At 34.4% G+C, this 26,777-nt stretch overlaps 1 protein-coding gene across 3 annotated transcripts; it reads right to left on the bottom strand.

The window, feature by feature from the left end:
- Positions 1-560: 560 nt before the first annotated feature.
- LOC128982215 (uncharacterized) lies at positions 561-25,882 on the bottom strand. Of its 3 annotated transcripts, none has more exons than XM_054401279.1 (11): positions 25,853-25,882; positions 11,305-11,412; positions 11,057-11,137; positions 9,967-10,047; positions 8,451-8,508; positions 7,640-7,826; positions 6,335-6,519; positions 5,550-5,598; positions 4,403-4,494; positions 2,289-2,611; positions 561-748 (listed from the first exon to the last, which is right to left on the bottom strand). In XM_054401279.1, the coding sequence occupies exons 1-11, from the start codon at positions 25,865-25,867 to the stop codon at positions 629-631; spliced, it is 1,299 nt and encodes a 432-aa protein (XP_054257254.1). In that variant the 5' UTR covers positions 25,868-25,882; the 3' UTR covers positions 561-628. The 3 variants fall into 3 exon arrangements, with proteins under 3 accessions (XP_054257254.1, XP_054257255.1, XP_054257256.1); XM_054401280.1 differs by having other exon boundaries at positions 6,335-6,516; XM_054401281.1 differs by lacking the exon at positions 25,853-25,882 and adding an exon at positions 25,782-25,804.
- Positions 25,883-26,777: the final 895 nt, after the last annotated feature.

Genomic DNA, 26,777 nt, shown 5'->3' with positions numbered 1-26,777 from the left:
GGAACCGTTTAACACATTAGCCCCACTTGAGCCAGGCCTACAAAGTCACAGCATTATTACTTCGCTCCAAACCCATTGGTGGTTGATTGTATTTGAACCTGAAACCTCAGGGAACAAAATCCTTCTTCTACCTTTAGACCAGCTTGCTCCCCACATACTAAACACTTACTATGGAAGATAAGCTGGATCTTTAGTTAGATTCAGTAAAATTCCAACTATAAAGAACAGACAAGGTCCGGTTTCAAACCATCAAAAAGGCTTCAAAAAATTCTTTTAAATCATTTAATATGGATAGATGTATTTACAAGCAAGATTAAATGTTCATAAATGGGTCACTCTCACAATTTTGCCTTTACTTCGTAGTTAAATTGATTTAATTTCTATTTCAACATTGTTTGCTCATAATCTTAAGTTATAAAAATAATATAACATCTTTGTATGTAAATGTATGAAAAACAATGTTTTTTTTTATTGATATGAATTTGCTTTGATAGCATGTAAAGTAGAGAGTTAGTAGGTACTCAATTGTGAGAGTCAATCAATTCTAAACAAGTGTCACATCAAGGTAAACAATAAATCAATTATTTTATCATACAAAAAATACCAAAATATAACATTCAACAAATAACTAAAAAATCTTCCTTGGGAAGTAACGAAAGTCAGGGGAATCTTCTTCTTCTTTGATTGGTGGTAAAAAACTGTTGTAACTGTCAAGATGTAGACCATCACCACAGCCATGAAACATTGTCTAAAGAAAGGAATGACAAAAGGAAAGTATTAATATACAGGCGATTTAAAAACCCCTTTATAGTAAATACCTCTACAGCAGCAAAACTGCTGGTAGTGAACTTCCATTTGCCTGGCTGGATTTTTACACAAATATTTCCTTAATTAAACATTTCAGATTCATTCCCTTTTATAAAATATAAATTACATAAAAATTGTAAACGTAGAGTTTTTAGAGTTTTCTTTGTAACCATTAAGTGCACATCACTTCAAAGTACTAAATTGTCAGCTATACAAAATAGTTGTAAAAAAATTGTGAAATGCTATGTTTTGAGGGTCATGGGGGAAAACAAATTTTCACCTCATTACACCCCTTATAAATAACCACTTTCATAGTCCAATCATGCTCATTCACAAACTCTTTTCAACAAACGTACGTTTACATATTTGTACGGAGCTTCACCAAAATCAGATGATTTTTAGCTTTTTAACATATTTATTTGTTCATTTTTGCAAGCCAATTGCTATTATAATGTTACTAAATTGTTATCAGTTTTTTATGGCACTGGTATTTTATTTATTCCTCATTCCATCTCAATCCCTGTAATATATATATAAGTTTTAAATGCATTATTAAACACTAGTACCCTTTAAATTAATTATATATATTAATCAACTACTAGTATCGACTCTAAGGTCATAATCAGGTTGTCATCTTAAACAAATACAATAACAATAATAAAGAAAGGAATAAATACAACCACATTACTGTATAAGATAACTTCGAGTTTAGAGAAAGGGTACTAGTGTTTAATAATGCATTTAATTATTATAATAGCCCTAATCACAATAATTTCAATAATATATATATATATATATTTACTTATCTCACACAGGTCTCTTCATAACATATGAGCAATTGTTTTTCCCTTGAAATATAGGCCTACAAGTGAATATGTTTAAAAATGTTATTCGATGAAAATCTGTTTTGTCATTTGCACTTTCTCCCCCTATTATGGCCTAATTATGGAGAAAGTACAGTATTGTTTTTGTCAAAATTTTAGTTTGAATTTTGGTTGTTTATATACGTTTTGGATCGCGTTGGACCCCAAAAAAGTGGTTGTAAACTGATGTCTGTGTGTGTGAATGTGTACAGAACTACAGATCACATCTGTTGTCTGACTTTGATGAAATTGGGTAGCCTATGTGGATCCTAATATATGGTACCTCCAAGAAGTCTTTTTGAACATTTTTATTTTTAATAGTGATTTTCCCATAAAAACAAAAAAAAATAACAAAGAAATTTGAATTTTCCAAAAAAAAAGGCTCTCACTGATTTGAAATATAGTTTAATCCTTTTTAACTCCAAACAAAATGGTATAACCCTCAATGCTGTAAATTTACAGCCGTCCAAAATTATTGCCACTTTTGCGATTTTTCCCATAATATACTCTAATCATAGTAACTCCTACAAACTAGCCATGATTTAGGTTGTTTCCAAGCTAATGGGAGAAGGTAAGTGTCAGATTGCTGATACTGTTTATTTAAATTGGATTACTTACCGGCTTTTCAACTAAGTCAAGAAAAGTGGAGGTGGGGGAAGGAGTCTTCATGAATGGCTCATGTAGGTATCTGCTGATTCTTGGTGCGTATGTTGAAGTCCTCTGAGGTTTCAGGTAGTTGACAACCGGTGGAGACAGCAGTGAAAGCGGTGGTTGGCGACACCTTTCACGTGGTTTTGGATTCTGGTTACGCAGTTGGTATCTCTGTGAGGACTGAGCCGGAAACTTCCCACTTCCAGTCGAGCTTGTTCCGATAGTTTCCTCCAAAAACTGCATGTTACTCTTGAAGTAAAACTTGGCAGGCGCAAGTTTAAATGGCAGTTCTGTAAAAATAAATTATTTTATTTGTACTACTTGTTAATTATTACATTGCTTTTTTAACTTTGAGCATTAGATATTCATTCAAAGGCTTATGTTTGATTATTACAGTATTTTCAGTTTCAATTGTGGGCATTGTGGCGAACAGTTATGTAGTCTCCAAATGCGTAAGTTAAGAAAAAAACATCTAATCTGCTGTTCGGTGTAGTGTTTAAGTAACACTCATCAGGTGAAGGTTATTAAACCAATCAATACGCCCAATAAGATTTCAGTAGTTTAGTAAGGGGAATTTGAATCCCATGTTTGGTAAACAAAATGTTTATATTACATCATTTTATTTAGTGTATTATAAGTTTATCAAATAGAACCAGTATAATATATCATTTAATTATTAAAATGGTATACAATTGTCTGATTCCATCTATGATCCTAAATGTTACAGTGAGCAGCTACCGGTCTCGAGTTTATAACCTCGTCTTCAGTCTCTTGATATCGCTCTTGAGAGCTCGTCGAGTTTTGAAAAACACACAAAGACATTAAACATTGTTTGTTCATTTAACACTTTCCGGGGGCTCTGACTTGAAAAGTGAATTTTAATGGCTTTGTAGATTTCAAACTCTTCAATGATATTTTAAAAACTTCCTTTTCTTGGGTACAGATGCAACACTTAAATTCTTCTAAAAACTTGTATAATTATGGTTTTCATGTATTAGATGGCTGGCAATGCTGATCTTGAATCAGATTTTTTTCACTGAATGGAATTTGTTCTTTATGTCTTTTATAAAATGAACGAGTTTTGTTTGGTCTAAATAATAGTTTCACAGTCATCGCACTGAGGCTTGTAAACCCCAGTTTTGTCCTTCTTTCTGGTTGTTTGTTATAAGTTATTTCCTCTAAATGAAACTGTGGCGTTATTTTTTACCATTTCCTTAACTGTAATGTATGATTGAGGACAAAGCGATAATGGGAAACAAGACCAAACAAGACTCGTTCATTTTATGTAAGATATAAAGAATACATTCCGTCCAGTAAAAAATCAGATTCAAAATAAGTATTCGCCAGCCATTTAATAAATCTAAACCATAATCATACGAGTTTTGAGAAGAATTTAAAAGTGTTGCATCTCTACTCAAGAAAATGAAGTTTTTTAAATAGTATTGAAGAGTTTGAAATCCATAAAGCCATCAAGTCAGAGCTCCAGAAAGTTTTGAATGAACAAACAATGTGTAATGTTTTATATTAATCGTTCTTCGATCTGTGTCGTTTATTTTTAAAATGTTTAATGTCTTTGTGTTTCAAAACTTGACAAGCTCACAAGATATTTAATTTAGCTTATTTATTTTTAGCCTGAAGATGAAGCTATAACCTTGAAACTGTTAGCTGTTCACTATAAAATTTAGGATCATAGACGGAATCAGGTAATATTTTATACCATGTTAATGATCAAGAAGTGATCCTGGGCCAAAGAACTTCAATATGAATTTAATTATTACACATTCAATCTCACTAATATCCTAAAAGTTACAGAATAAAATCTGTTTTCCTGTACGTTTTCCTTTGGATGTTAAGTTTATTGTAATGAATGACTTTTTATTGTGACCATTAAAAAAATACATATAAATATATTGTTGGTACAGTTAAAAGGTCAATGCTAATGTTAATAATAATTTTTACTGTCCAAAAGTATTAAAAGTATTTTGAAAAGAAAATTACTCTACTACAGATTTACTTTCACTGCAGAAAGGGTGGGTAAGAAATAATTGCTCTTCTGACATGGTACTGGTAACTCAACACACCTTTTTCCTGGTTGGATGATTGTGTTTTTACTGTAGGAGGAAACGGGGAAGTGCCCACACTACTTGTGGTTTTCTGAGATTCCTCTTTCATTCTGAAACCATTAAAAATGTAAAACAAAACAACTAACCAATTAACTGTTTGACTATTTCAGGAAAATTCTACTTTTACAGATATTTGATAATTTTGATCAAATATTCCCTCATAGTTATATCTAAAAAAAATAGTTACAGAAGTGTCAAGTCAAGCATTCAATTAAGATTATTTTGCATAATCTTTCAGTTATACCATTGACTGTTGGATACTGAAGTAGACGTCCCATCTATATGGGTCAGCTGGATAGCCAACTTTTTTTTTAAAAGAACGTAGTTGTGTGAGCCAATAACAGAATGCGCTAGTGACTAAAACTCCATTTTCTACAGACTGTTTCACCAAGCGTGGCATGCAGGGGAGGAGGCAGTGCAAGAGAGACTTAAAGTCTCTCCCACCACGCTTCTCCTCCAGCCGTCAAGTACAGTCGCCTCCAATACACTCACTGCTGCACGTCGTAGCAGTAGCGGATTAATGGTTCTGGCGGTCATCTCCTCTAACTAAGGCCTCTTTTATGCACAACATTTTTGGTCGAGCGAAATCATCGGGCGGAATCTAGGACCTTTCTATGCAGGTTTTTGTTTTCCGCTGGTTATTTATGATGCCCGCAATGGGCGGTGCCGGTACTGCCAACTTTGTTCATTTGGTCATCATGAGTCATCCAAGATGTGTTGGTGGTCCTTTCCTTTGTGTATTGGTGTTTACTTATTTGTGTGTGATTCCACAGACAAGGTCTAACTCTCATTTCATCGATAAGTCTTTCTAAATCCAAATTAATGCATTTTCGGTCAGCGTCCGTCACTAGTGTGTGAGCAATGTATCTAAAGTGCACAAGCACACACACTTTCAAATCTCGCCCATGACTGAGATGGATCTCAACAGGAGCAGAAGTTGGAGAGAATAAAGGGTTGGTATTTCCTGTCCTGTGGGCTCAGCCTTGACTACAGGAAGCCATAACCATGATCCTGCTTTAAAATCTACAGTGTGTATAAAATGTTATATCCTCATAGGTAATAAGATAAAAGAAAGATAACTTCTGTAGTTAAAACATTCACTTACCCTTTTACATAGATTTCTAATAGTTTGTTTTTTACGGCAGAAACATAACCTGAAACATACAACAGAATTAGTATAAGCTATTTTTTTATACTCAGAACTATTTGATTGTGGAGTCAAGCTAAAACAACCGGTAGATCAATTGGTGGCTCGTACAAGACAATTGTTTAATACATAATGAGTTTTTAGCCCCACAGTTGCATGGGTGATCCAAGATCTGTACCAACATTAGTTTCCGGGAGTTTCACCTATTTAAATTAGTGAAAAACTAGGAGAATAAAGCCCTCTCTTAGTAACTATTCAGCCAGACAGTAGAACAATATAACTAAATTACCAATTAATATGGGAACATATTCAGCCGTAGAAAAACACAGAGACAAGGCTGACATGCAGCATCTATGTATTGGCTTTTTAAAATCATCCGCCTACATACTGCACCATTTGAGAATTGTTCTTAAATCTATATCAATAGCTTTAGGGAAGCCAGCATAGAGTTTAAGTGTTCCTTTAGTCACGATGGATTTTCCCGTTTAAGCTGGGTTTTCCTAGACGCGGAGTCGGCCAGCGGAGAGCGGACAACGGAGAGCGGAATTGAAATTAACATGGCATTCCGCTCCGCTGCTAGGAAAACAGTAACATTAAATTACCTAAGTCAAGCTGAGTCCGCTCTCCGTTGTCCGCTCTCCGCTGGCCGACTTCGCGTCTAGGAAAAACCAGCTTTAAAAAAGCTTGCTATCATAAGAAAACCCCTAACCGAGGAAAAATAATATTTCTAAGACGATACCAACTTTGATTTTTGAAGAGAGCAGATTTAGTTTGAGAACAACTGAGGCTTACAACCCTGACAAACTGTGGGTAAAGTTCTTTGGCGAGTTCGGACATTGATTTGCTGCCTTTGTCACCGCTAGACATTGTTGACGTTTGAGTTCTTCTATCAACATCTGGCTGGGGACTTGGAGATGGAGACAACCTGCTAAAAATAAACTTTTAGAAAAATGTTCATATAATTAATAGCCTAGTTTATATGGAATGTATTTTATTTTTATTTTGATGGTCTGATGTGCATACAGTTGCTTGACACACAACATATAGACGTTCCTAGAAGATTGATTTCTTTTAAAATCAAGAAAGCTTGGTTGGATTAACTTTCGAGTGCCAGGAGGAGCTCGCTCAAGGAACTTCTTTGCCATTCAGGCCTATGCCAAAAACTATGAGCACAACAGTGTGATCCCTTGTCTCCATAGGATTGGGAACCTCCTGTCACCTCACGCTGACCTTTGGAACACCTCAGTTGTGACCGCCAAAGACTATATGCATCTGAAAGAGCACCGTTGTTGACTGTATTATTGCCCGTATTTATTGTCAGTATTTATTGCCTGTTATTTATTGCCTGTTATCTATTGCCTGTTATTTCTTTCCTGTTATTTATTGTCCGTTAGTTTATTTTCTGTTATTTTTTCTTGTATAGCATTCTTACATAACTTTATTCAAGTACCATTTTGTATTTATTATTTCATTGCATTAAGATAATGCTATTTTAAATAGGCCATCTTGTATTTGCATGATAATTATTGTAAAAATGGTGTAACCGTGTGAAATAAATAAATAATTTACCTCTCTCATTAATGGATATGATTTTGATGGATCGCTCAATTGAAAGTATAACGTCACAGTACTTTTTACCAAAAAGAGTAGGGTTACATATTTTAGTTCTAGTGTATTTTTATTTTATCACACGATGTCTTTTATTATAATAGTATTGTATTTTTAGTTAGTATTTGACCTGAGTTACTCTGTAAAACAGTTATATTTGTACTGAGAGACGCTCGGAAATAAAGGCATTTTTATTTATTTATTTATTCTAATTCTAATTAAAGCAAACATAGCACAAGGAATTCAGTATTTTAAGAGTGTTCCTTCCAATTTATATTTGAGGAAAACTGTTCATATTTACAAATTTCAGAAACCATAGAATTGTATAGGATGTTGGAATAAAGTCATCATTTTTGGATCATTGGAACAACAAATTAATTCTAAGTAAGATGGAGAAACAAAATAAACCAAAAAGCGTATATCAGAGATATTTTGATTACCTTGGTTGCAACGGCTTCAGAACGGATAGGGTTTTACTTCTAAGTTGCATTCCATGTTCGGAAGTCCCAAAGATAGATTTTTGCTGTTTGCATTCACACTGATGGTGACATTGTGTGTTTTTAGCCAAAGAAATTATTTGATGCAAGTCCTCATCAAGCTTGGCAGTCATTTCTCTAGTCATCACACCTAAAACACCAAATACAAGCTACTGAAAGTTTGTCTGGTAATTTACTAAATCTACATTAGATACAATTTTGTTAAAACCGCTAGTAAACTCAAGTCAAAGAAAAAATTGGTGGTCGTAGGTAGGCCTATGTATATTCTTTCAGTGACTTGTGCTGATCATTTATAATACTTCAAAGAGTTATCTTTGTAAAACTAAAATACCTCGATACCAGTTTTGAGACCAAGGGCGCAGCCAGAAAATCATACTGAGGCTCGATGGGACTTGCTGGGTGGTCTAAGAGGTCCAGGGAATAGGGGGGTTTGGGGGCCCCTTTAAGCAATTTTGGAAAATAAATGCACAAAAATTATAAAAAATATTTCTATAGGATTTTGCACAGAATCACTACCGGTACTCTAGTCACTCATATTTTTGGCCGTAAAAATAAGCCTAAATCAAACTACAGCTAATTTTTTTACCTCCTTTCCTCTCAGCGGTGGCGGCGGCCATGCTGCTTGACACAATGGATTTGTAGAACATTTTATTTAGCGAGTATGAAAGTAAATTTTTGATTGATTGATTTAAAATGAGGACGATTAAAGTCCCAACCAATAGGAACTAGTGTTGTAATTAAATTTTCAACTCACCACTTCTTTTGAAAATTTTTGTCTGCATCCCTCTACGCTGGAATAAGCTTTTGTTTGTCTGCAAATACATATAAAATATTTTATAAACTAGCTTGCAACTAGCTATATTTTAATATTTTAGCAACTAGCTTGTGTAGCAGTATGGTACACTCTAAAAATACCCCTGATACAGCAACTTACATCTCTATTGTTAATTCTTCGGCTTCTTACCGTATAATATTGTTTGTAATATTCAACAACTGCTTTACACTTTCCATGTTAGAAAAAACTTAGTGTAATGGGATCATTATAGTATAAAGTTTTACGCACACAAAAACAATAAGAAGACTCTAGTTTTTCACCATGACAAACACGTCATTGGCCTATGCTAACATGTCTTGTCATCATGGCCCGTGTATAACTATAGGGAGTGTCGAACTATCGAGGTTCTACTGTAATTTGTAAAACAGCTCCGGGCTAGAGCCGAGCGTCCTAGGATGTGAAGGCGGGAAAAAATAATGACATTCAAACAATTTAGCCAAATTTGATCAAAAGTTATCCCTAAGCAAGTAAACTATAACAGTTTGTCTATTAGTTTGTCTATTCTCCGTAAGAATAGCATGAGAATTTAAAATTTGGTCTAGAGTTTTTTTTTCTCTCTGTAACTATTACGCATAAAATACAGTAACGCTTCAACATAAACTATTTTTAGTTTTTTTTTTTTTTTACCCAAATTATTTTAAGCTCTACAAATACCTCAGAAATTAATTGAAAAATTTTATGTTAGAGGATCAATTTATTACTTTAAAACCCCCGTTCTCACAGTATGATCATGCTGGTTCTCAAACTTGTTAGAATAAATGTAGGTAGGTATACACATGTTTATCAAATTTCATTAAAACAATAAGTTATTGTCCTAACAGAAGGACTTTTATGAATTTGAACAATTATTTGCCTCTGGGGGTGTTTTTTGCCTCTGGGGACATCGCAACGAAAAAGTAAATGAGTCCCGGTCCCGGATCTAGGTCTTACACCATCTCCACAAGAACTACAGAAATAGCTTATTACCTGTTGGAAATTCACTGAAATCAAGATTTTCTGGAATTAGTAGTTATTGGTTTGCTAATGGCCTTTAGAGCATTGGACATTGGCAATTAGTAAGCTACTGTGGCAGGCATTCTAGGCTCATACTAAACAACAAAATGCAGCACTCACATTCGTTAACTAAAGAAACCCTACTAGTTTGAATTGTAATGGACATAACAGGCTCTAAGGCAATCAAAATCTAGCCAGATTCATCCTCGGCATAAGCCAGAATCATAACTCCCATAACTAAACCAACTAAATTAATGATACATTGTGACAGTTACACTGTAACCATATTCAGATATAAATTTAATTACATAAATACATAGAATAAATAACTTTTTAAAATAATTATGCGTTTTGAAATGTTTACAAATAACTTAAATAAGTAATTTTGAATAGTCATTATTGAACACATAAAATATTTTTTATTAAATAGGCACATACTTACAAAATGTTTTGGGATATTTGCTTTTTTCACTAGCTTTTCTGCTTTAGACGAGGCTTTCATTTTAGTTTTAGGTACAATTTCCTGTAAAAAAGTGAGTAAAATGGATTTCCATCAAAATAGGCCAACTATAACAAAGTGGGGTTTGCTAAACTTTGATGACGATAATTACAACAGTTCCAACTTTTGGAAGAGAAATATAGCTGTTTCAACAATAACTGAGAGTCTCCTCTAATAAAAGGCTGCAACGAGAAGACTGAAGTGGCAACACCACTGTCCCAATAAACCAAAACAGCTGTTGCACTTTTTAATATCTAGAACTGTATCTAAAAACCTCAATTACTTTTTTGGGATTAAATGCGTTTTAGACCCTGTTGGAACCGCCACTGGTTACTGCTATATATTTGTTTGTGATTTTATTTATTTTACCAGGGGCAAGAACTAGAAAATAGAGTTTTTTTATTACCTATGTTGGGGTGGAGAACTTTCACTATTGCGGTGTTGCCAAATCGTTCTGAAATTTACACGGTTGCACCACACCCACTCAAAAACAATAGATAAAGGACACGAGAGCAACCCGATTTACAAACACATCAACAGTGGGCCTGACAGCTTACTAAACAAAAAAGAGGATTACAACAGTTCGGTCATTTTAAAACCCATTTACGATCTATAAAAAACTCAGCACCAACCGGCAACAGTGCACGATTTGGCAACAGAACAATCTGGCAACACCGCAATTGTGAAAGTTCGCCACCCCAACCGAAGCTCTATATCTTTTTTGCTATCAGGTGGGACGGTATAGGTTTGAACATCAGAGGTAGAAATGGGGAATGGTGTGTGATCCGGACGATGTAGCTGTGGTTTGGACTGTCAGAATTAAGTAGCATATACTCTGTTCAGGACTCTTTTAGAGGTATCAGTCTTCATGATTTGAGCAAAGCAGGACTTCAATGCCTTTACTAATTGGCATGTGATCCATTCAAGAACCCTCGAATTTTTACATTTGACTCAAGGAGATTGCAGGCAAGCTAATTGCCTGATATCCTGGATAAAAATAACCAGGTCTATGTACAAGTTTTTTTTTTTATACCTGGCTTTGAACATTTTCTTTTTCTGACCAAAATTTTCCCACGTCTTCTACAAATCTTCTGAGTTTAAATTGTCTTTCCTCCTGAAAAATATATAGTCTGTTACTAAATTGTTGTACATAGTCTTGATACATAACTAATACGAATTGAAGCATTTGAAAAAGATACCTATTCTCACGCAAGCCGATAGTTTTGATTTCTTTTTACAGCATGAATAAATAAACAAATTTCAGTCTACTAGTCTACTAACCTCTGATGGTGAAACATTTTCCTTTTCATAAATAGGTGATGGTACAAATGTTCTCTTGCGCTTCCTTTGACGATTTTGACAATACCTCTTGTCTACATCCATTTTCACCTAAATTGGAACAAAAGTGTCACCATTTAAGAAATAAATAAATTATGTAGGCCTTAGCCTATATTTTTAGTGGATATTCATACCATCTATATATTAATAGGCAAGTATGTTTCTTGAAAACCTTTTTTCTCAGCTCAATCTACGCATACTGTTAGAAAGATAATTTCCTGTAGATGTGCGGAATCCCCTTATAAATTAAATTAGGCTAAAAAATAAGCACAAAAATGAACTTAAAATTACAAAAATATTAACATGAGCCATATGGGTTGCTAACTAACGTGTCCGTGTAATTTAATTAATAGTTTAAGGTAGGTACCGGGTAAGTTAAAAATTAATAACCTTATGTTTAAACTAAATATGCTGTGAGGTTTTTAATAACTAACTTACAATGATTATAATCAGCCAGTATCCAGTACAATTTATTAAGCTACTGTAGCCTACAATAAGTTAGTAGGCCTACATAATGAAATCAAACAAATCAGTTTTATTTCCACAATATTTACAAAATTTACAATTTTTCAAAAAATAAAATACAAAAATATATAGTAGTCTTGAAGCATTACAGCATACAGTACAGTGTTTACATAAAATAATTCAAGTAAAATTATATTTATAAAGTTATAAGTACCTGGGGACCGAGCTTTGCTCGGGAAATCATTAGTATTTACTCTGAGAGAAATATTTGTTCAATGTCATCTATCAAAAACATAATTGTTTATCAGTCTGTTATAATAGTAATATTGTAGTTGACTTTGTTTTTTAAGCAAAATTGATGATTCTCATGTAAATTAATATAGTAATTTATTCCATCTTTAAACAATAAAATATTGTGATTTATTTTTCAAAAAAATAAAAACATCCTAATTTGGCTACATTGTAGTTGAGTATAGACAACATGGCATGCTATAATATTGCAATTTAAGTTCTAAGGATTTCCACACAAGAACTGTAAGCATCTCAATTCACTTTTCCAAATAGTTTTCTTAAACAAACAAAGAAAAATATCACAGTAGTTACAATTAATATTACAGACTGAGGCTGCATTTATTGTAAAAACATGAAAACTACAAATTGTTTATACGATTGTTTTTTATAGACTAAAACAAATAACATAACAAACACATAAGAATTAAAATTAGTCAGTTTTAAACCAATTTTAAACTATAAAAATGTAATGGTGATAAGCATTCAACTGTGGTAAAATAGGATATAATACAATTACATATTTTACCTCTGCTCTAGATTCTAATTTGACTATATTCTTCAGATTATCGACAATTAAGTCAACAAACTATTTAATCCAAACTAAATAATTTCAAGTAAGGTAAGCTAGTTATTATGGTACAAATTTAAATATTAATTACATAGACCAAAATGAACTAACATTTTCAATATTGTTCATCTGAATATTTCCATCCAAACAACGTTTTTAGTTAATTTTCTGTCTCTAGATGGCAAAACAACTTTTAAAGAGTTTCTTGTTCGTACTCTGGAGAAAGCTACATAGAGCATCCCATGCATGAATACGGGGTTGTTTAACACAACACCAACAGACTGAAAGGTTTGGCCTTGAGACTTATGGATGGTCATAGCAAAAGCTGGTCGAACTGGAAACTGATGTCTTTGCAGCGAACATCCGAGTTGACACTTGCTCGAATCCAGAGTGACTCTTGGAATGTGGACATCTCGACCAGAATGACTGCCAGTAATTATTTTAGCCTTAATAATGTTCGGACACAACTCCGTGACAATCAGTCTTGTGCCATTGCATAAACCCTCCGTCACGTCTAGGTTTCTGAGTAACATTATAACGACGTTGTTTTTTAGTCGGAGTTCATGAGGTGGTAAATCTGATATTTCAATTGAGTTTAAAAACTCAGTTGGGAATTTGAGAGCTCCATCAGGTTCATCTTTTACTGAATCAAAACTTTTATAAATTGTTTCTTGTCCAGGGATAATTTGGATGATCTCGTTATTGATATTATCAACATCTCTATTTAAAGGTGCAAGGATGGCTCTATCTCTCATAGAATTGTAATCTCTGTTGGCTAGGCAATCGCCATATATTTGTTCAACAATATTTCCATTTGAAATAATGTCATCGGGAATATTTATTTCACAGTCATTGTTGGTGGGCAAATCTCCATTTCCAAGTTGAAGGAGATATCCAGCAAATGCACTTTCATCGAGATTGACTCTCATGTTTTGATGAAGAGAGAAGAGCTTGAAAAACTTCCAAATACTGCAACGTTTTACAGAAAGGTCGATCAGCTCAGATCGATTTGCTCTAGGCTGGACTGGAAGGCATTGGCGGAAGTCTCCTCCTAGGATCATAGTTTTTCCTCCAAAAGGCAAGTTTCTGTTTCCTAAGCTTCGCAGGAGTCCGTCAATACAACTTAGGCCATATTTTGGTAGCATTGGTGCTTCGTCCATCATAAATACGTCTACTTCTGCCAGTTCTTGGGCCTTCTGAGTGCCTGGCTGAATTGATGATTTAGAATCGCTAGTCAATGGAACTTTTAGACCAAAAGTCCTATGGGTAGTACGTCCTTCAGGTAGCAAGATTGATGCAATGCCGGTATATGCCATGCATTTTACATTAAGATTTTTTCCAAGAATTAGATGGTAGAGGGTATTGTACACGTATGTCTTCCCTGTACCTCCTGGTCCATCGAGGAAAAAACACTTGGGGATGCAACTCATCGGGTCTTCTATTGCTTCCATAACAGCATCAACAAAGTCTTTTTGTTCGTTATTCAAATTGCTATATTGTCTGCGACCAATGGCTTCTAATTCGCTGACATTGTGGGTTTCTTCATTTCCCTCGTCTTGAAAATTCTGAATGTCATCCATACCATAGTTTTCCACCCAAAATTGGAAGTTTCGGCCTGAAATAAATAATTATTTTGAGTTCACTTTTTACAAAATCATAAGTATTAAAACATGTAGTATAATTTATTTTAGTCTAATGCTTTCTCTTATTTTAATTTGTTATAATATTCATTGCATATTTTTTATTTTTATTTTGCTTCACACTTATATTTAATAAAATTTGAACAATTATACACTCTAATTTTACAATTATCATAAATGACATTAAAAAATATAAACGTTTCACAATGTTAATAAAGTTTATGGTCAAGTAATCTACTAATGAGTCACAGTAACAAATGCTAAATATTTAATTAAATAATAAGTTAGCATTTTCAATTCTGTACATAATTAGTATGGGTTAGTTTCTCATATTTTAGAACTTATGTGAAGCCTAAGTCTAGTGCGCTTCCAATGTTAGAATTGAAATTTAAGCCATAGAATCAGTTGATCAAAAGTAATTGTATGTTATTGTTATTGATACTATGAGAAAGAATTACCTTCAGTAGCTTCAGTATTCAGCTTATGGGCAATAATACGGTAAGCCTTCATGAGTGTTGTGATCATTTACTGCATGACTTATATTAGAAGATTCATTACAATAGGGAATGTAGTGAAATTGCACGTGAAATAATAGTTAAGTTGAAATAAATTTAGCAGAAATCTACTACCCAATAAATATAAAAGGAGGTGTATAAGTTAAAGCTAATTAAAGATTATTCCATCCTCTCATTAATTTAACTACCGCACTCGACATTGACAGAAATTGGTTTTTCAGTTATAGTATAATATGCTCAATGGTATAATCTGAATGTTAATTTCCTTTGCTCTGTATACACACATTGTTATTTCCTTTTGGTCTGTGTAAACATATGCTACAAATAGCATGGGCAAGCTGAGGTGCCCGTGGGTACAGAACGTCATGTTATGTCTTAAAATGTAAACAAAATGACAACAATGGCGGAATGTTTTCTCATAAGGCCCATGTTAAATTTTCAAAAGTTTGCACTCATATTATGGCGAAAATAGATTTTTCCTGGCTATACCACTGGTCTAGAACTTATTTTTGGCACAGAACTTAGTTATTCCGTAAATATAAACTATTTTGTTAGGGCCGATTCCCAGATCGAGTGGACAAGTATTCAAACTTTACTCGTATTATATATAGGATAGTAAGGACTGTATTAGATCATCTTTGATCATTATTTTGAAATGACTTTTAAAGACATTAAAATAATTGAATATTGATATGGTATTATGTATGATATGTTGAAGTAATTCACTAAAGATTGATATTTAACTTTGGTAGACCAATAGACAACATTCATTGACCATCGGCATGGCTAACCTACTCGCTGTCAGTTTAAGAGAAAGATATTATCATTTAAAATAAAATATAAATAAATATATTATACATTTTGAAGGGGTATCCACTCAAAATAAACTTAATTTAAGTTTTGTAATAAGTAATATTTATAAGTTGATTATTACCTTCTGTAGCTTCAGTATTTAGCTTGTAAGCTATGATTCTATATGCTCTGTTGTAAGAATCTTCTAGAGGGGTTCCAGAAATCTCTGCTTCTCTAAGAAAATCTTCTGCCAACTCGTCCTTAAACATATCCCAGAGACGTTTAGGGTTTTCTGGTGATCCGAGAATCAAGATTTGACAAAAGAGTGTCCTCATGACACTCGGCATCTTTGACAAAGCGGATTCCCGCAGCCCATCAATCCATTGCTGGTCATCATATGTAAGGCCTTTTGCTAGGCATGCTTGTTTATAAGTGGAATAGGCAGTCCCATTTACAAATTTAAGGTCTTCAAAACTTTTGGCATCTTTGGTATGGAAGAGGAGCATTCTTAAGTGATAAAGTTCAGGTTGGGCCACCAAGTTCACAGTGTGGATCCTTCCAATCGTTTTTGAGCTTCGCTGTCGTACCACCCATTCACTTGTTTTGCCTAACCATTTGTACTTTTCTGGCATCTGCCAGTAGAAGTAGTAGATTACTTCATTCCCATTCTCTTCTTCTATGTGAAGTTTAGAGTTGTGTTTAAAGTACGCCTCTAAGGTGGACCCTTTCAGGCCAGTGTCCGCTACATCTTCTTGTGTCTGTTCAATGTTTCCCACACGGTACTGACCTTCTAGATGGATGTCCAAACGTTGCACCGAATGGCTTTTCCTTTGGATTTCATTTCCAGCCAGCCTCCAACATGCTTCAGGGGGCGAAATATAACGTGCCTCAACAAATGTTTCTGCTTCATTATACATTATTCGGGCCACATTTTCAACAATTTTTACATTTGCGCAGTCATGCCCTTTATAAATGTATTTATAGAGGTACTTAACGGCTCTAACACTACCAACATACTCGATATTTATGTGGCACATGTATTTCTTCAGTAAATAGCCATTGTATGGAGCAACATGTCTATTGTCCCGTGTAACTTTTTGTCCATCACTGTTTTTGCGGTACACCGCATGGACGTGAGAAAATTCTGGGTTATTTGGATCCAGTTGTGGGTCATACCGTCTCTTGTAATTCGGTTTTTTGTTGTCAACAATTGACGTAAACTCTTGATGAGCTTTGGGGAATCCAAAGCGGCATTTAGCTGATCCACCCTTATTCTCCATACATGACGCAGACGGATTAAGTTCGCCACATGGATTGTGAATCATCCATTTGAGGACCAACTCCCTTAGAACTGGGTCATCATTAGGAATTTCTGCCGAAATGAAAGTGTCTACTTCCTCTGGAGACCGGAGTTTGTCTTCATTTGCCATGATGACAAGAAGATGTAGGTGGGGTAATCCTCGTTTTTGAAATTCTATAGTGTAAACAAAAGCAGAAGACTTCCCAAAAATCTGTTTCTTACTGATATCTTCAACTATGCTGTCAAATTTCAATTTGGCTACCCTAGCCACAATGTCAGGTCTTTCTTGGGCGAACTGTTGTAGTTTAGAACCATCAGAGAGCTCAATACATGCAGCTTCTTTTAATTCTGGCCATGTTGGACTGCACGTTATTGTGATAAAAAAGTCTGGAGAGCCAAACCTTCGGACAATTGCCATAGCGTCTTCAAAGTGTTCAGTGAAATATCTCGTTGATCCGGGAAAAGATGATGGTAAAATCAGTTTTTCAGCAACTGTAGCATTTTTCTTTTCAGCCAATTCATTTAGAAAATGTGTTACTCCTGCATACTGATCAGCTTGAAGTTTCTTTTGGTTATATTTGATCCACTGAATACGATCACGTTCAACACGGATGTATGTGTCCACGACGTACTGTTGAAACAGTCTACCACCAAAGTGGAGAGCATTAAATCCAATCGACCTTAGATCTAATCCCTCTAGCAATGGTTCAGGAGGAAGAGCCTTGGCTTGTTCTGGACGAAAGGCTAACCTGTATTGAGCCAACTCCATCCTCGTCATGTGTGCACGGCTTGCATAAGGCGTTTTAAGAGGAAGCCCTACGGTAAACCCAAAAGTTCCTTTTGGGTAGAGGAGAGGGTAGGTGAATGGTTCTACTCGGCTGTCAATGTTCTTGAGCGTTATTAACTGTTTTCCTCGCTCCTTAATAACCATCTCATTTTCCGGGATACTTTGGTCTGCATTTAATGTAATTACAGCAGCAACTTCATTATAAGTTGGTGAGTTGAATCGCCTGGGATCATCGCCTAAAAGTAAACATCGTAAATTAATGATATGAAAAACAAAAAAATCTTAACTTTAATCGTTATTTAGTTCTAAGAGAAAAATGACACAAATAAAAATATGTTTTTTACCCTAAAAACAAAAAATTTCATAATTTCTTTCCAAACCATTTTGTAGAGCTTAAAAAAACAAATAATTTAATATATTGAAGCGTTATTGTGCGCCTAATGGTTACGGAGAAAATTCCAAAAAATTGTAAATTTAAAATTCCTATGTTATTCTTATGGAGAATAAGTCAACTGTTTTAGTTTGCTTGTTTATGAACATATTTTGATAAAATTTGTAAAATACATTCATTTTTTACTAAACTATTAACATTTTACCACAAAACATCTTTTTGCAGCAAACCTAAGTACGTTAAACTAATCTATTAAAATAGGGAATAAATGTGATACTTTTCAGGAGACATTTTAGTGTAAATCCAATCAGGCAAATGGAAATTCACTTAGTCTGCAGGTTTGCTGCGGCGGGGGTATTATTATTTTAACAGGCTGTTGTAGTTATTCTTACATGCAATATAGAAAGCTACGGAGAAGAGAAGAGAAAGGAAATAAAAAAGGCTACGGCGCGCTTACTTATGCTTATATGGAAGTTTTCAGAGTTTAGTACTGAGATTGCAGCAAAACGTTAGTTGTGGCGACCCTTCAATTAAATTTCCCTTCAGAGTCATCATATTTATCGAGGAGTAACAAACACAAGACAACTTACTTGATAAGTTTGCATAAGTTTTATGTTTAGTTACTGTAAATTTTATATTTCTGATTTTATATTTTTGCAGCAACTACAAATAACATACAAAATAATTGTGATTAGAGAAAACAGTATTATTTTACCTGCACGTTCAGCAAACAGGAGGTGGACATGGGGTGGTTGGACACCAAGAGCTTCAGCACGTTGATTGTTTTCCTCAACTATCTCCCTCATCATCGTAAAAGCCTGTGAAAATGGGTTTTGACTTCTCATTATCTCCTCTAAAATCTGTATTAGTTCTTGATTGATGCCTTGATTCATTGGTTCATTCATACGTTCTGCAACGGCTGTTTCCGGATCAATGAAGTACATTTGGCCATATCTAGGTCTTTCCAAATCACCCTCACTGTTGCTGACTGGCTGAGCCGCCAAATTTAACTTGTGATACACTTGTCCACCAGCAGTAAATGTATAAATACCTTTACTATTGAAAGTCCTGTCATCAGCAACATTGAATGAAGAAAAAGCAAAACAGGCAGAAATATTTCGAATTTTATCGTGGAACTGTTTGGCTAGTCTGTGTTGTTTTGTGTACAGCAATGCCAATTCATTGGGAAACTCTGGCGCAGGTTGTTCAATGCGACCATGAAGGCAACAGTCACCAAATGAATTAGGGTGAATTCTGTTCTGCACTCTCTCTTTTAAAAAATGAACAGCACCACAATGAACACATGCGATGTCAAACATTCCCAAATTGCTGTACTCTACGAGGCTTGAGGCAGCGGCTTTATAGGATTGAAGTTGGTTACGCTCAGAATTCTGTCGTATTTCAGCTGTACGACGACGCTGTTCTCGCAGGCGTTGAGCACGCTCGTCTACCACTTCAGCATCCCTGCGGTTGGCATCTCTTTGCCTCTGTTCTTCAAGACGTCGAACACGCTCGTCATCGTCCTCGGCGGCTCTGCGGATAGCGGCTGCTTGCCGCAGTTCTTCAAGCCGTCGAACACGCTCGTCTTCTTCTTCGGCGGCTCTGCGGATAGCGGCTGCTTGCCGCAGTTCTTCAAGACGTCGAACATGCTCGTCTTCGTCCTCGGCGGCTCTGCGGATAGCGGCTGCTTGCCGCAGTTCTTCAAGACGTCGAACACGCTCGTCTTCGTCCTCGGCGGCTCTGCGGATAGCGGCTGCTTGCCGCAGTTCTTCAAGCCGTCGAACACGCTCGTCTTCTTCTTCGGCGGCTCTGCGGATAGTGGCTGCTTGTCGGAGTTCTTCAAGGCGTCGTGCTCGCTTGTCCTCCTCCTCGGCAGCCCTGCGGTTGACGTCTCTTTGCTGCTGTTCTTCGAGGCGTCGTGCTCGATTCTCCTCCTCCTCAGCAGCCCTGCGGTTGACGTCTCTTTGCCGCTGTTCTTCGAGACGTCGTGCTCGCTTGTCCTCCTCCTCGGCAGCCCTGCGGTTGACGTCTCTTTGCCGCTGTTCTTCGAGGCGTCGTGCTCGCTTGTCCTCCTCCTCGGCAGCCCTGCGGTTGGCGTCTCTTTGTCGCTGTTCCTCAAGGCGAGTGGCACGAGCCTGGCTGTCTTCTGACATTCTTCTTTGCTCAAAATAATTTACCTTTTCTTCCACCATAGATTGACTTATTTGAGCACTTACATCAGAAATTATCTCCAGAGCCCTTATCTTTGCACATCTAATGGGTTTGTTGGAAGTCATCAGCTGTACAAATAAAAAATCTGTATTAAGGTTGTGTTAATTAGTAATACTGCAACATTTGTATCCTAGTCTACTGAGAGTAAAAATTGAAGCATCACCTGGCCAATTTTAGAATATATTCCTATCTACACTTGTTGCGTTATACTTACTCTTGGCATACTCCAATACCAGAATAAGAATAATAATTTATCATAATGGAAAATAAAAATAAATGTATAACAACTTCAACAAACAATACCAGTAGGTCTATTTGTTTACTAGCAACAGTAAAGACTCATGAAAATATATGATGATCCTCTAACCTATATCCACCATTAATGGTTACTTTTTGCAAAAGTTATCTTTTCTATTCCGGTCTTTAGGTACATAAGGCATTTACACTGTCCAAAAATCGAGTAATGCAATTTTTAACCGCATACAATAACAATAATGACAGATTTTTTTGCGTGATTAGAATATTTTTTTAAATTTTCTGTTTGAACCAAACTCATACTTTTCTACAGTACATTAAATGTAATTTCAAATATGAATTAACCACAAAAAGAATGGTTCAACTTTTTAAAATTATTTAGCCTACTGTGGCAATGCGGTTTAGGTATAGTTACTCATACTCACATTTTCATCTGATTGATCTGGTAACATGCGCACTCCATTTGTGACCTGAAATTTAAATATTTGTCTTTTATGCTTGTTGAAAGGTAATTTTAATTGTATCTAAGTGTAAGCTATTTTTCAAAGATCGTAAAATTGGTGACTGATTACTTACCTACTTTATTAGTTATTGGTATTATTAATTTATCACAAAATAATATTTATAAACTAAATAAATTAATACTTTTGAATAATTTTACATTAATAATACGGTTGAGATGATAATAAAGACTCACATTTTGTTCAGATTGAACTTCTAAGACACATACACCAGACCCCTCAGGTCCTTCAGGATCAGGTTCTTTTGCAGCCTGAAATAAAAAAAAATGTTTGATCAAAGAAAGAAAATTTAAGCTCCTTTCTAAAGGTCGTAAAAAATGGTAACTAACCCTATAGCCTACCTCTTCCTCCACAATGCTACTTACTTACTTTCCGTGTCCGGAAATCAGACTTCGCTTTTCCAGAAATTAGCTACCGATATGGCTTTGTCATTCGCTTGTAAAAGGTAATCTAATGTGGTCTAGGCATGGACATCAGTACATGGCCGGGATCCTGAACAACACCACACGCACACAAGACGTTTTCTTCGTCTTGTAAGAGACCCATTTCTGCATGTTTGTCTTGCATTTTGGTACCTCGACTCAAGACTCAAGACCGAATCAGGGGTCTTGAGTCTTCCACACCGTGTAATGAAGGCATCCACCAGGAGCCAGTTCCTCCCTGGCTGGTATGGGAGGGTTGGCCTCCCACCTTTCCATCCGATTGCTCTGAGAGTGATCCATCCAGAACTCGTATCCGTGATATGAAGCTCTTTTTGGACCGAAGTAAGACTACACTACACTAAGATATTTGTGTGTAGGACAATGCTCAAGACGGTCTCCCCACCATGTCACATTCAACTTACAGCCTGCTTCTCTATTGTTTGGGTGAAAAAGGCACAAACTTTCTGCTTGAAACACTCTTGCTATTTCAATAGAACAAATTCCTGAATGATATTAGATTTTACAAATTTATAATTGGATGCTAGCTCATACAAAACCATTCTTATCTACAGGTTTTGAAGTATTGAAAACTTACCTTAAACTCCTCATGAGCTTGCCTAACTACTAAAATTTATTAGAGAAACTGACATCATTATATTTATTTAACCATAATGACCAGTAAATTGGACAAAAGTTAAGAATTCAAATTTTTTAATTAAACAAATAAGTTTATTCCTTAGTTATCCTACCTTTATAGAATTGTTTTAATCCATCCTAAACAAAATATACCGTAACTATTTCAATGTAATGATGTTCACAAAATTGTAAATTGTCATCTAACTTTTTAATGTACCTCACACAATGAGCTATAGAGAAATATAAAATAAGCAACTCTATTCCAATTTCTGTATTCGTGGTGTAAGCTAGTAATGACATACCACACAGATTTAATGTATGTAATTAAATTAATAAAGGTTTAAATTTTATAACTTACCTGGTCTTCATCAGCTTTGTGACTTTTAAAGAAATTCCCCAACTTCTTCAAACTTCTATTTGGTGGTCGTCCTCTTTTCATGATTTCAGATTTTTTGTTGAGTACATTTCCATCTAGTAACGAATTTTTTGAGGCAAGATGTTTACAAACAAAACTCTATTGTTGATACGTTAATCACAAACATGTGACTTTTAACCACATGTGCATAATGCAAAATTTTTATTTCAGTATTAGTTTTGTAATTATTTATTTCAGTATTAGTTTTGCCATAATGCATAATGACATAATACAATCCAATCGGATTGAGTCGACTCTAGATTTTAAACAAAGTTGGCAACAATAAGAATAAAATATATTCGACTTTTTTCGAGCTAGTGATATAGTAATACACTTTTTACCGTTCTAGAGTTGAGATATATAGTTACCAAAGTATGTGCTTGCATAAAGCTCATACAATAATTGACATAGGCCTACCACTTTTCCATAATTTCATACTACATAAATATTTTACCCTTTTCTTAGGATTTAAGCATGGATAGAACATGATAAAACATAGTCCCTTAGTAGATTTCCCATCCTTATGGAACAGCTGAAGCCAATTTTATTGTTAGTTCCGCCCGGTTTTCTGTAGATGTCGTGTTTGGTTTACAATTTGTTTCTTGTTATTTCAGTAATTTAAACCCTAGTTTAACCAAATAAAACTATCTAATCATAAACAATAACTCGTCCATTAGCTATATAACCAAACAGTGAGACACAAATAATGAGAAACTAACCCTAAAATAATAGAAACAGATTGTAGACAAAAACGACATCTACAGAAAACCGGACAGAACTACCAATAAAATTGGCTTCAGCTGTTCCATAAGGATGGGGAATCTAACCGTAGCATTTGAGTATTTTAGATACATTAATCCAACTGCCGCAGACGCTTCCTACACTCCGCACTGCTAGCCTTTACTACAAACATTGTATCCAGTAATCTTCAGCATAATCTTTGCTTAATAGTAACAACTGATGTTTTTGCTTTTGTACTGTATTTTGTAATTTCTAGTAAACTGTGGGTAGATGCCTTTATGAACACATGTTTTAACTTACAAGTCTTTTGTTTACTTTTTCCTTGTTATTTAATTCTTCCAACATGGTTACTTAGCAACCCATAAGACTAATGTTAAAAAAATGTGACTTTCAGTTTCATTTTTCTACGTAATTAGATTTTTGTTGGCAGTTGTAACTGTAGTAAACTCGTTTTTAGGCCAAAAATAATCTATTTACAACATTTGAAGAAAATCGTCGGAGCCGTTTTCGAGATCTTGGTGCAAGCAAGCAAGCAAGCATACATACATACATACATACAAGCAAACATTGCTCGTATTAGAGTATAGGATAGTATAAACTTAAATACTAGTTGAAATATGTTAATATGTTTGCTCCGGCTAGAATAATAACTAATGTAATAGGTAATGGAAATGAGTCTACATTGACCTCAGTGGTCTGGGCGTAGACTCAAGTTATTAATTTTTTGTTTTTATTAGCTAATTTTCAATTGAATAAAAGATTAAAATTAAATAAAAAATTACTATGTGCTATGGGCACGTGTAAAGATAAAGAGGTACTTTCCTGTTAAAGGGAACATTCATTATTATCAATGATTTTTTTGATATATCGATATTTTTGCTTTCCGATCCATTACAAATTGACAACTGATCTTGTTTAGGTGGATTAAGAAATGAAACTGTTCTAAGCTAACCTAAAATAACCAACCAAACTTGCTGAACTATTTAAAAATTCCTTTTGTAAACAGAAAAGGCAAGTTAAACACGGAATTTGTAAATGTCACACAGCAAGTTTGGTTAGTTATGTTAGGTTATTTTTTTTTTAGAACAGTTTCATTTCATTTATTGTTTGTTGATGGGTACTGAACAATATTTATCGTAGTTGTCAGCTGATATGTTTCAATTGGTTAATATCGATATATCGAGAGAAAAAAAACCATCGATAATAATGAATGTTCCCTTTAACAGGAAAGTACCGATAAAGATTAAGATTATAAAGAAATACCATTTGATTAAGCAGGCAGCAAACAGCTGTTTCCCGTACTAAATCCATATCTTTATAGTCCACCAAAAACAAAGTAGGCAGCCTACTGTGGCAATAATACCTATTATTTAACTTAATTATCCAAAATAAACTTATCACACACTTTTTAAAAAAGTTCTATATTTCGGCATTAGCCTTCTTCAGGAACAAACAAACAATAACAAATAGAAGTGTTTACCACTCTGTGTCAGATGGTTTTAGCAAACTGATACAGAGTGGTAAACACTTCTATTTGGCAATATTATGAAGAAACAATTATTTAACTTAAGTTAGTTAAATAATTAACTACTTATTCTTCTGTGTCCAACATATTTGAACGTTTCAGAAAATAAAAGTTAGTCTTAAAACAAGTTAAACTTTTTACCGCTCCGGTAATACTGATCTTATACTACTTATGTTAGGTATATTGCATTTTTTTTAGTGAAAATATCAAATTAAGGTTTACTAATAATCGGTATTAGCATAGATAAGTTAAGAAACTGTACCCAACTTCTTTTTACTTGGTGTCAATAACTTAATACTATACTAACCTAACCTAACTTAACCAGGGTTTACCCAGAATCGGTCATTTTGGCACATTGTTAACCTAAGCATGGGTTAGGTTGGGTTAGGTTAGGTTAGGTTAGGTTAGGTTAGGTTAGTTTAGTTTATTATATTATATAAGCCTATTTAATTTGGTTTGCCCAAAAATGGGTCATTTTTGGAACTTTACTATTTTTGAAGATTTTTCAAACCTGGCTTCCTGGGTAAAAACAGCATTTGCCAAAAAAAGTGTTTAAAATTGACTAAATAATTTTAAAAAACACACCCTAAAATTAAAAAGAAAATTTTCAAGCCCTGAAAATCATTTATTTGTAGCATTTTTCTTGATTTTCAAACGTGATTTTCAGGGTGAAATAGGTGTTTCCCCAAAAGTGCCAACGGTAAAAAGTGCTTAAAATAGTCTGATTTATGTAGATAAGGCAAAAAATGCAATATAACTAAAGTAGTATAAGTTCAGTATTACCACTGTTCCTTGCAAATCTGAACTTTTATTTTAAGAACCCCTAAATCATTCCTACGATCCTAATAAACAATTTAACTAAGTTTACCTATAAAAAATATAGCGGTAAGTTAGGGTATTAAAATATATATTTAAAATACATCAATAAATAGCCCAATTACTTACCTATAATCTACCTTCCTAATCTAACCTAACTTCAAAACACTATATGTTGCCACGAATCCGTACATCCTGACCTGACTTTTCCACATGCCTAATAAAGAATATTGTTTCAACCAAAGTAAATAGATCCGTAGGTAATTATTCCGTATAGGTGCCTCCAAACGAATTTTTAATTTTGATATCTTACTTTATAGTTTTTTACCTCCTGAATCCAAATATACCATTATTTTTCACAGCTGATGAATATTTCTCAAGATAACAAAAATTAAATAATGTTTATTTCCCAAATGAAAAATACAGTTCATGGTATTTTACATAATAAATTACACAATCCTTGACTTAAAAATAACTTACAAAATAATATTAAAACTAAATGGCTCAAAGAAAAAATACCCCCGCCGCAGCAAACCTGCCGACTAAGCGAATTTCCATTTGTCTGAATTGATTTTCATTATAATAACATTAGGTTTAACGAGTACCTAGGTTTGCTGCTACAAGGAAACTAATAAAGTGTGTTTTTGAGTAAAATATTGATAGCTTAGTACAAAATAAATAAATTTGCCAAGTTTGATCAAAATATATCCATAAACAAGCAAACTATAGTTCGGCCGCTTAGAAAACGACCTGCGCGCTAATGCTAAACCAATGCTGGAGGAGGTCGCTTTCTAAGCGGCCGAACTATACAACATTTGACAATATTCTCCATAAGAATAACATGGGAATTTTAAATTTAAATTTTTTTTTTAATTTTCTCTGTTACTAATAATCGAACAAAAATACTTTTTTAATTCTCCATAAGAATAACATGGGAATTTTAAATTAAAATTTTTTTTTTATTTTCTCCGTTACTAATAATCGAACAAAAATACTTTTATATACTTAATTATTTGTTTTTTTAAGCTTTATAAAAAGGTCTAAAGAGAAATCGGGAAATTTTGTGTTTTGAGGGTCAAGAATGAGAAAATCCAATTTTTACCCCATAAAACCCCCCGTAAAGCC

This window comes from Macrosteles quadrilineatus, unplaced genomic scaffold (assembly GCF_028750875.1).
Source record: "Macrosteles quadrilineatus isolate MER2022 unplaced genomic scaffold, UCM_ALF_1.0 Scaffold_200__1_contigs__length_193940, whole genome shotgun sequence".
Lineage (NCBI taxonomy): Eukaryota > Metazoa > Arthropoda > Insecta > Hemiptera > Cicadellidae > Macrosteles > Macrosteles quadrilineatus.
This window is presented reverse-complemented; position numbering and strand designations above follow the sequence as displayed.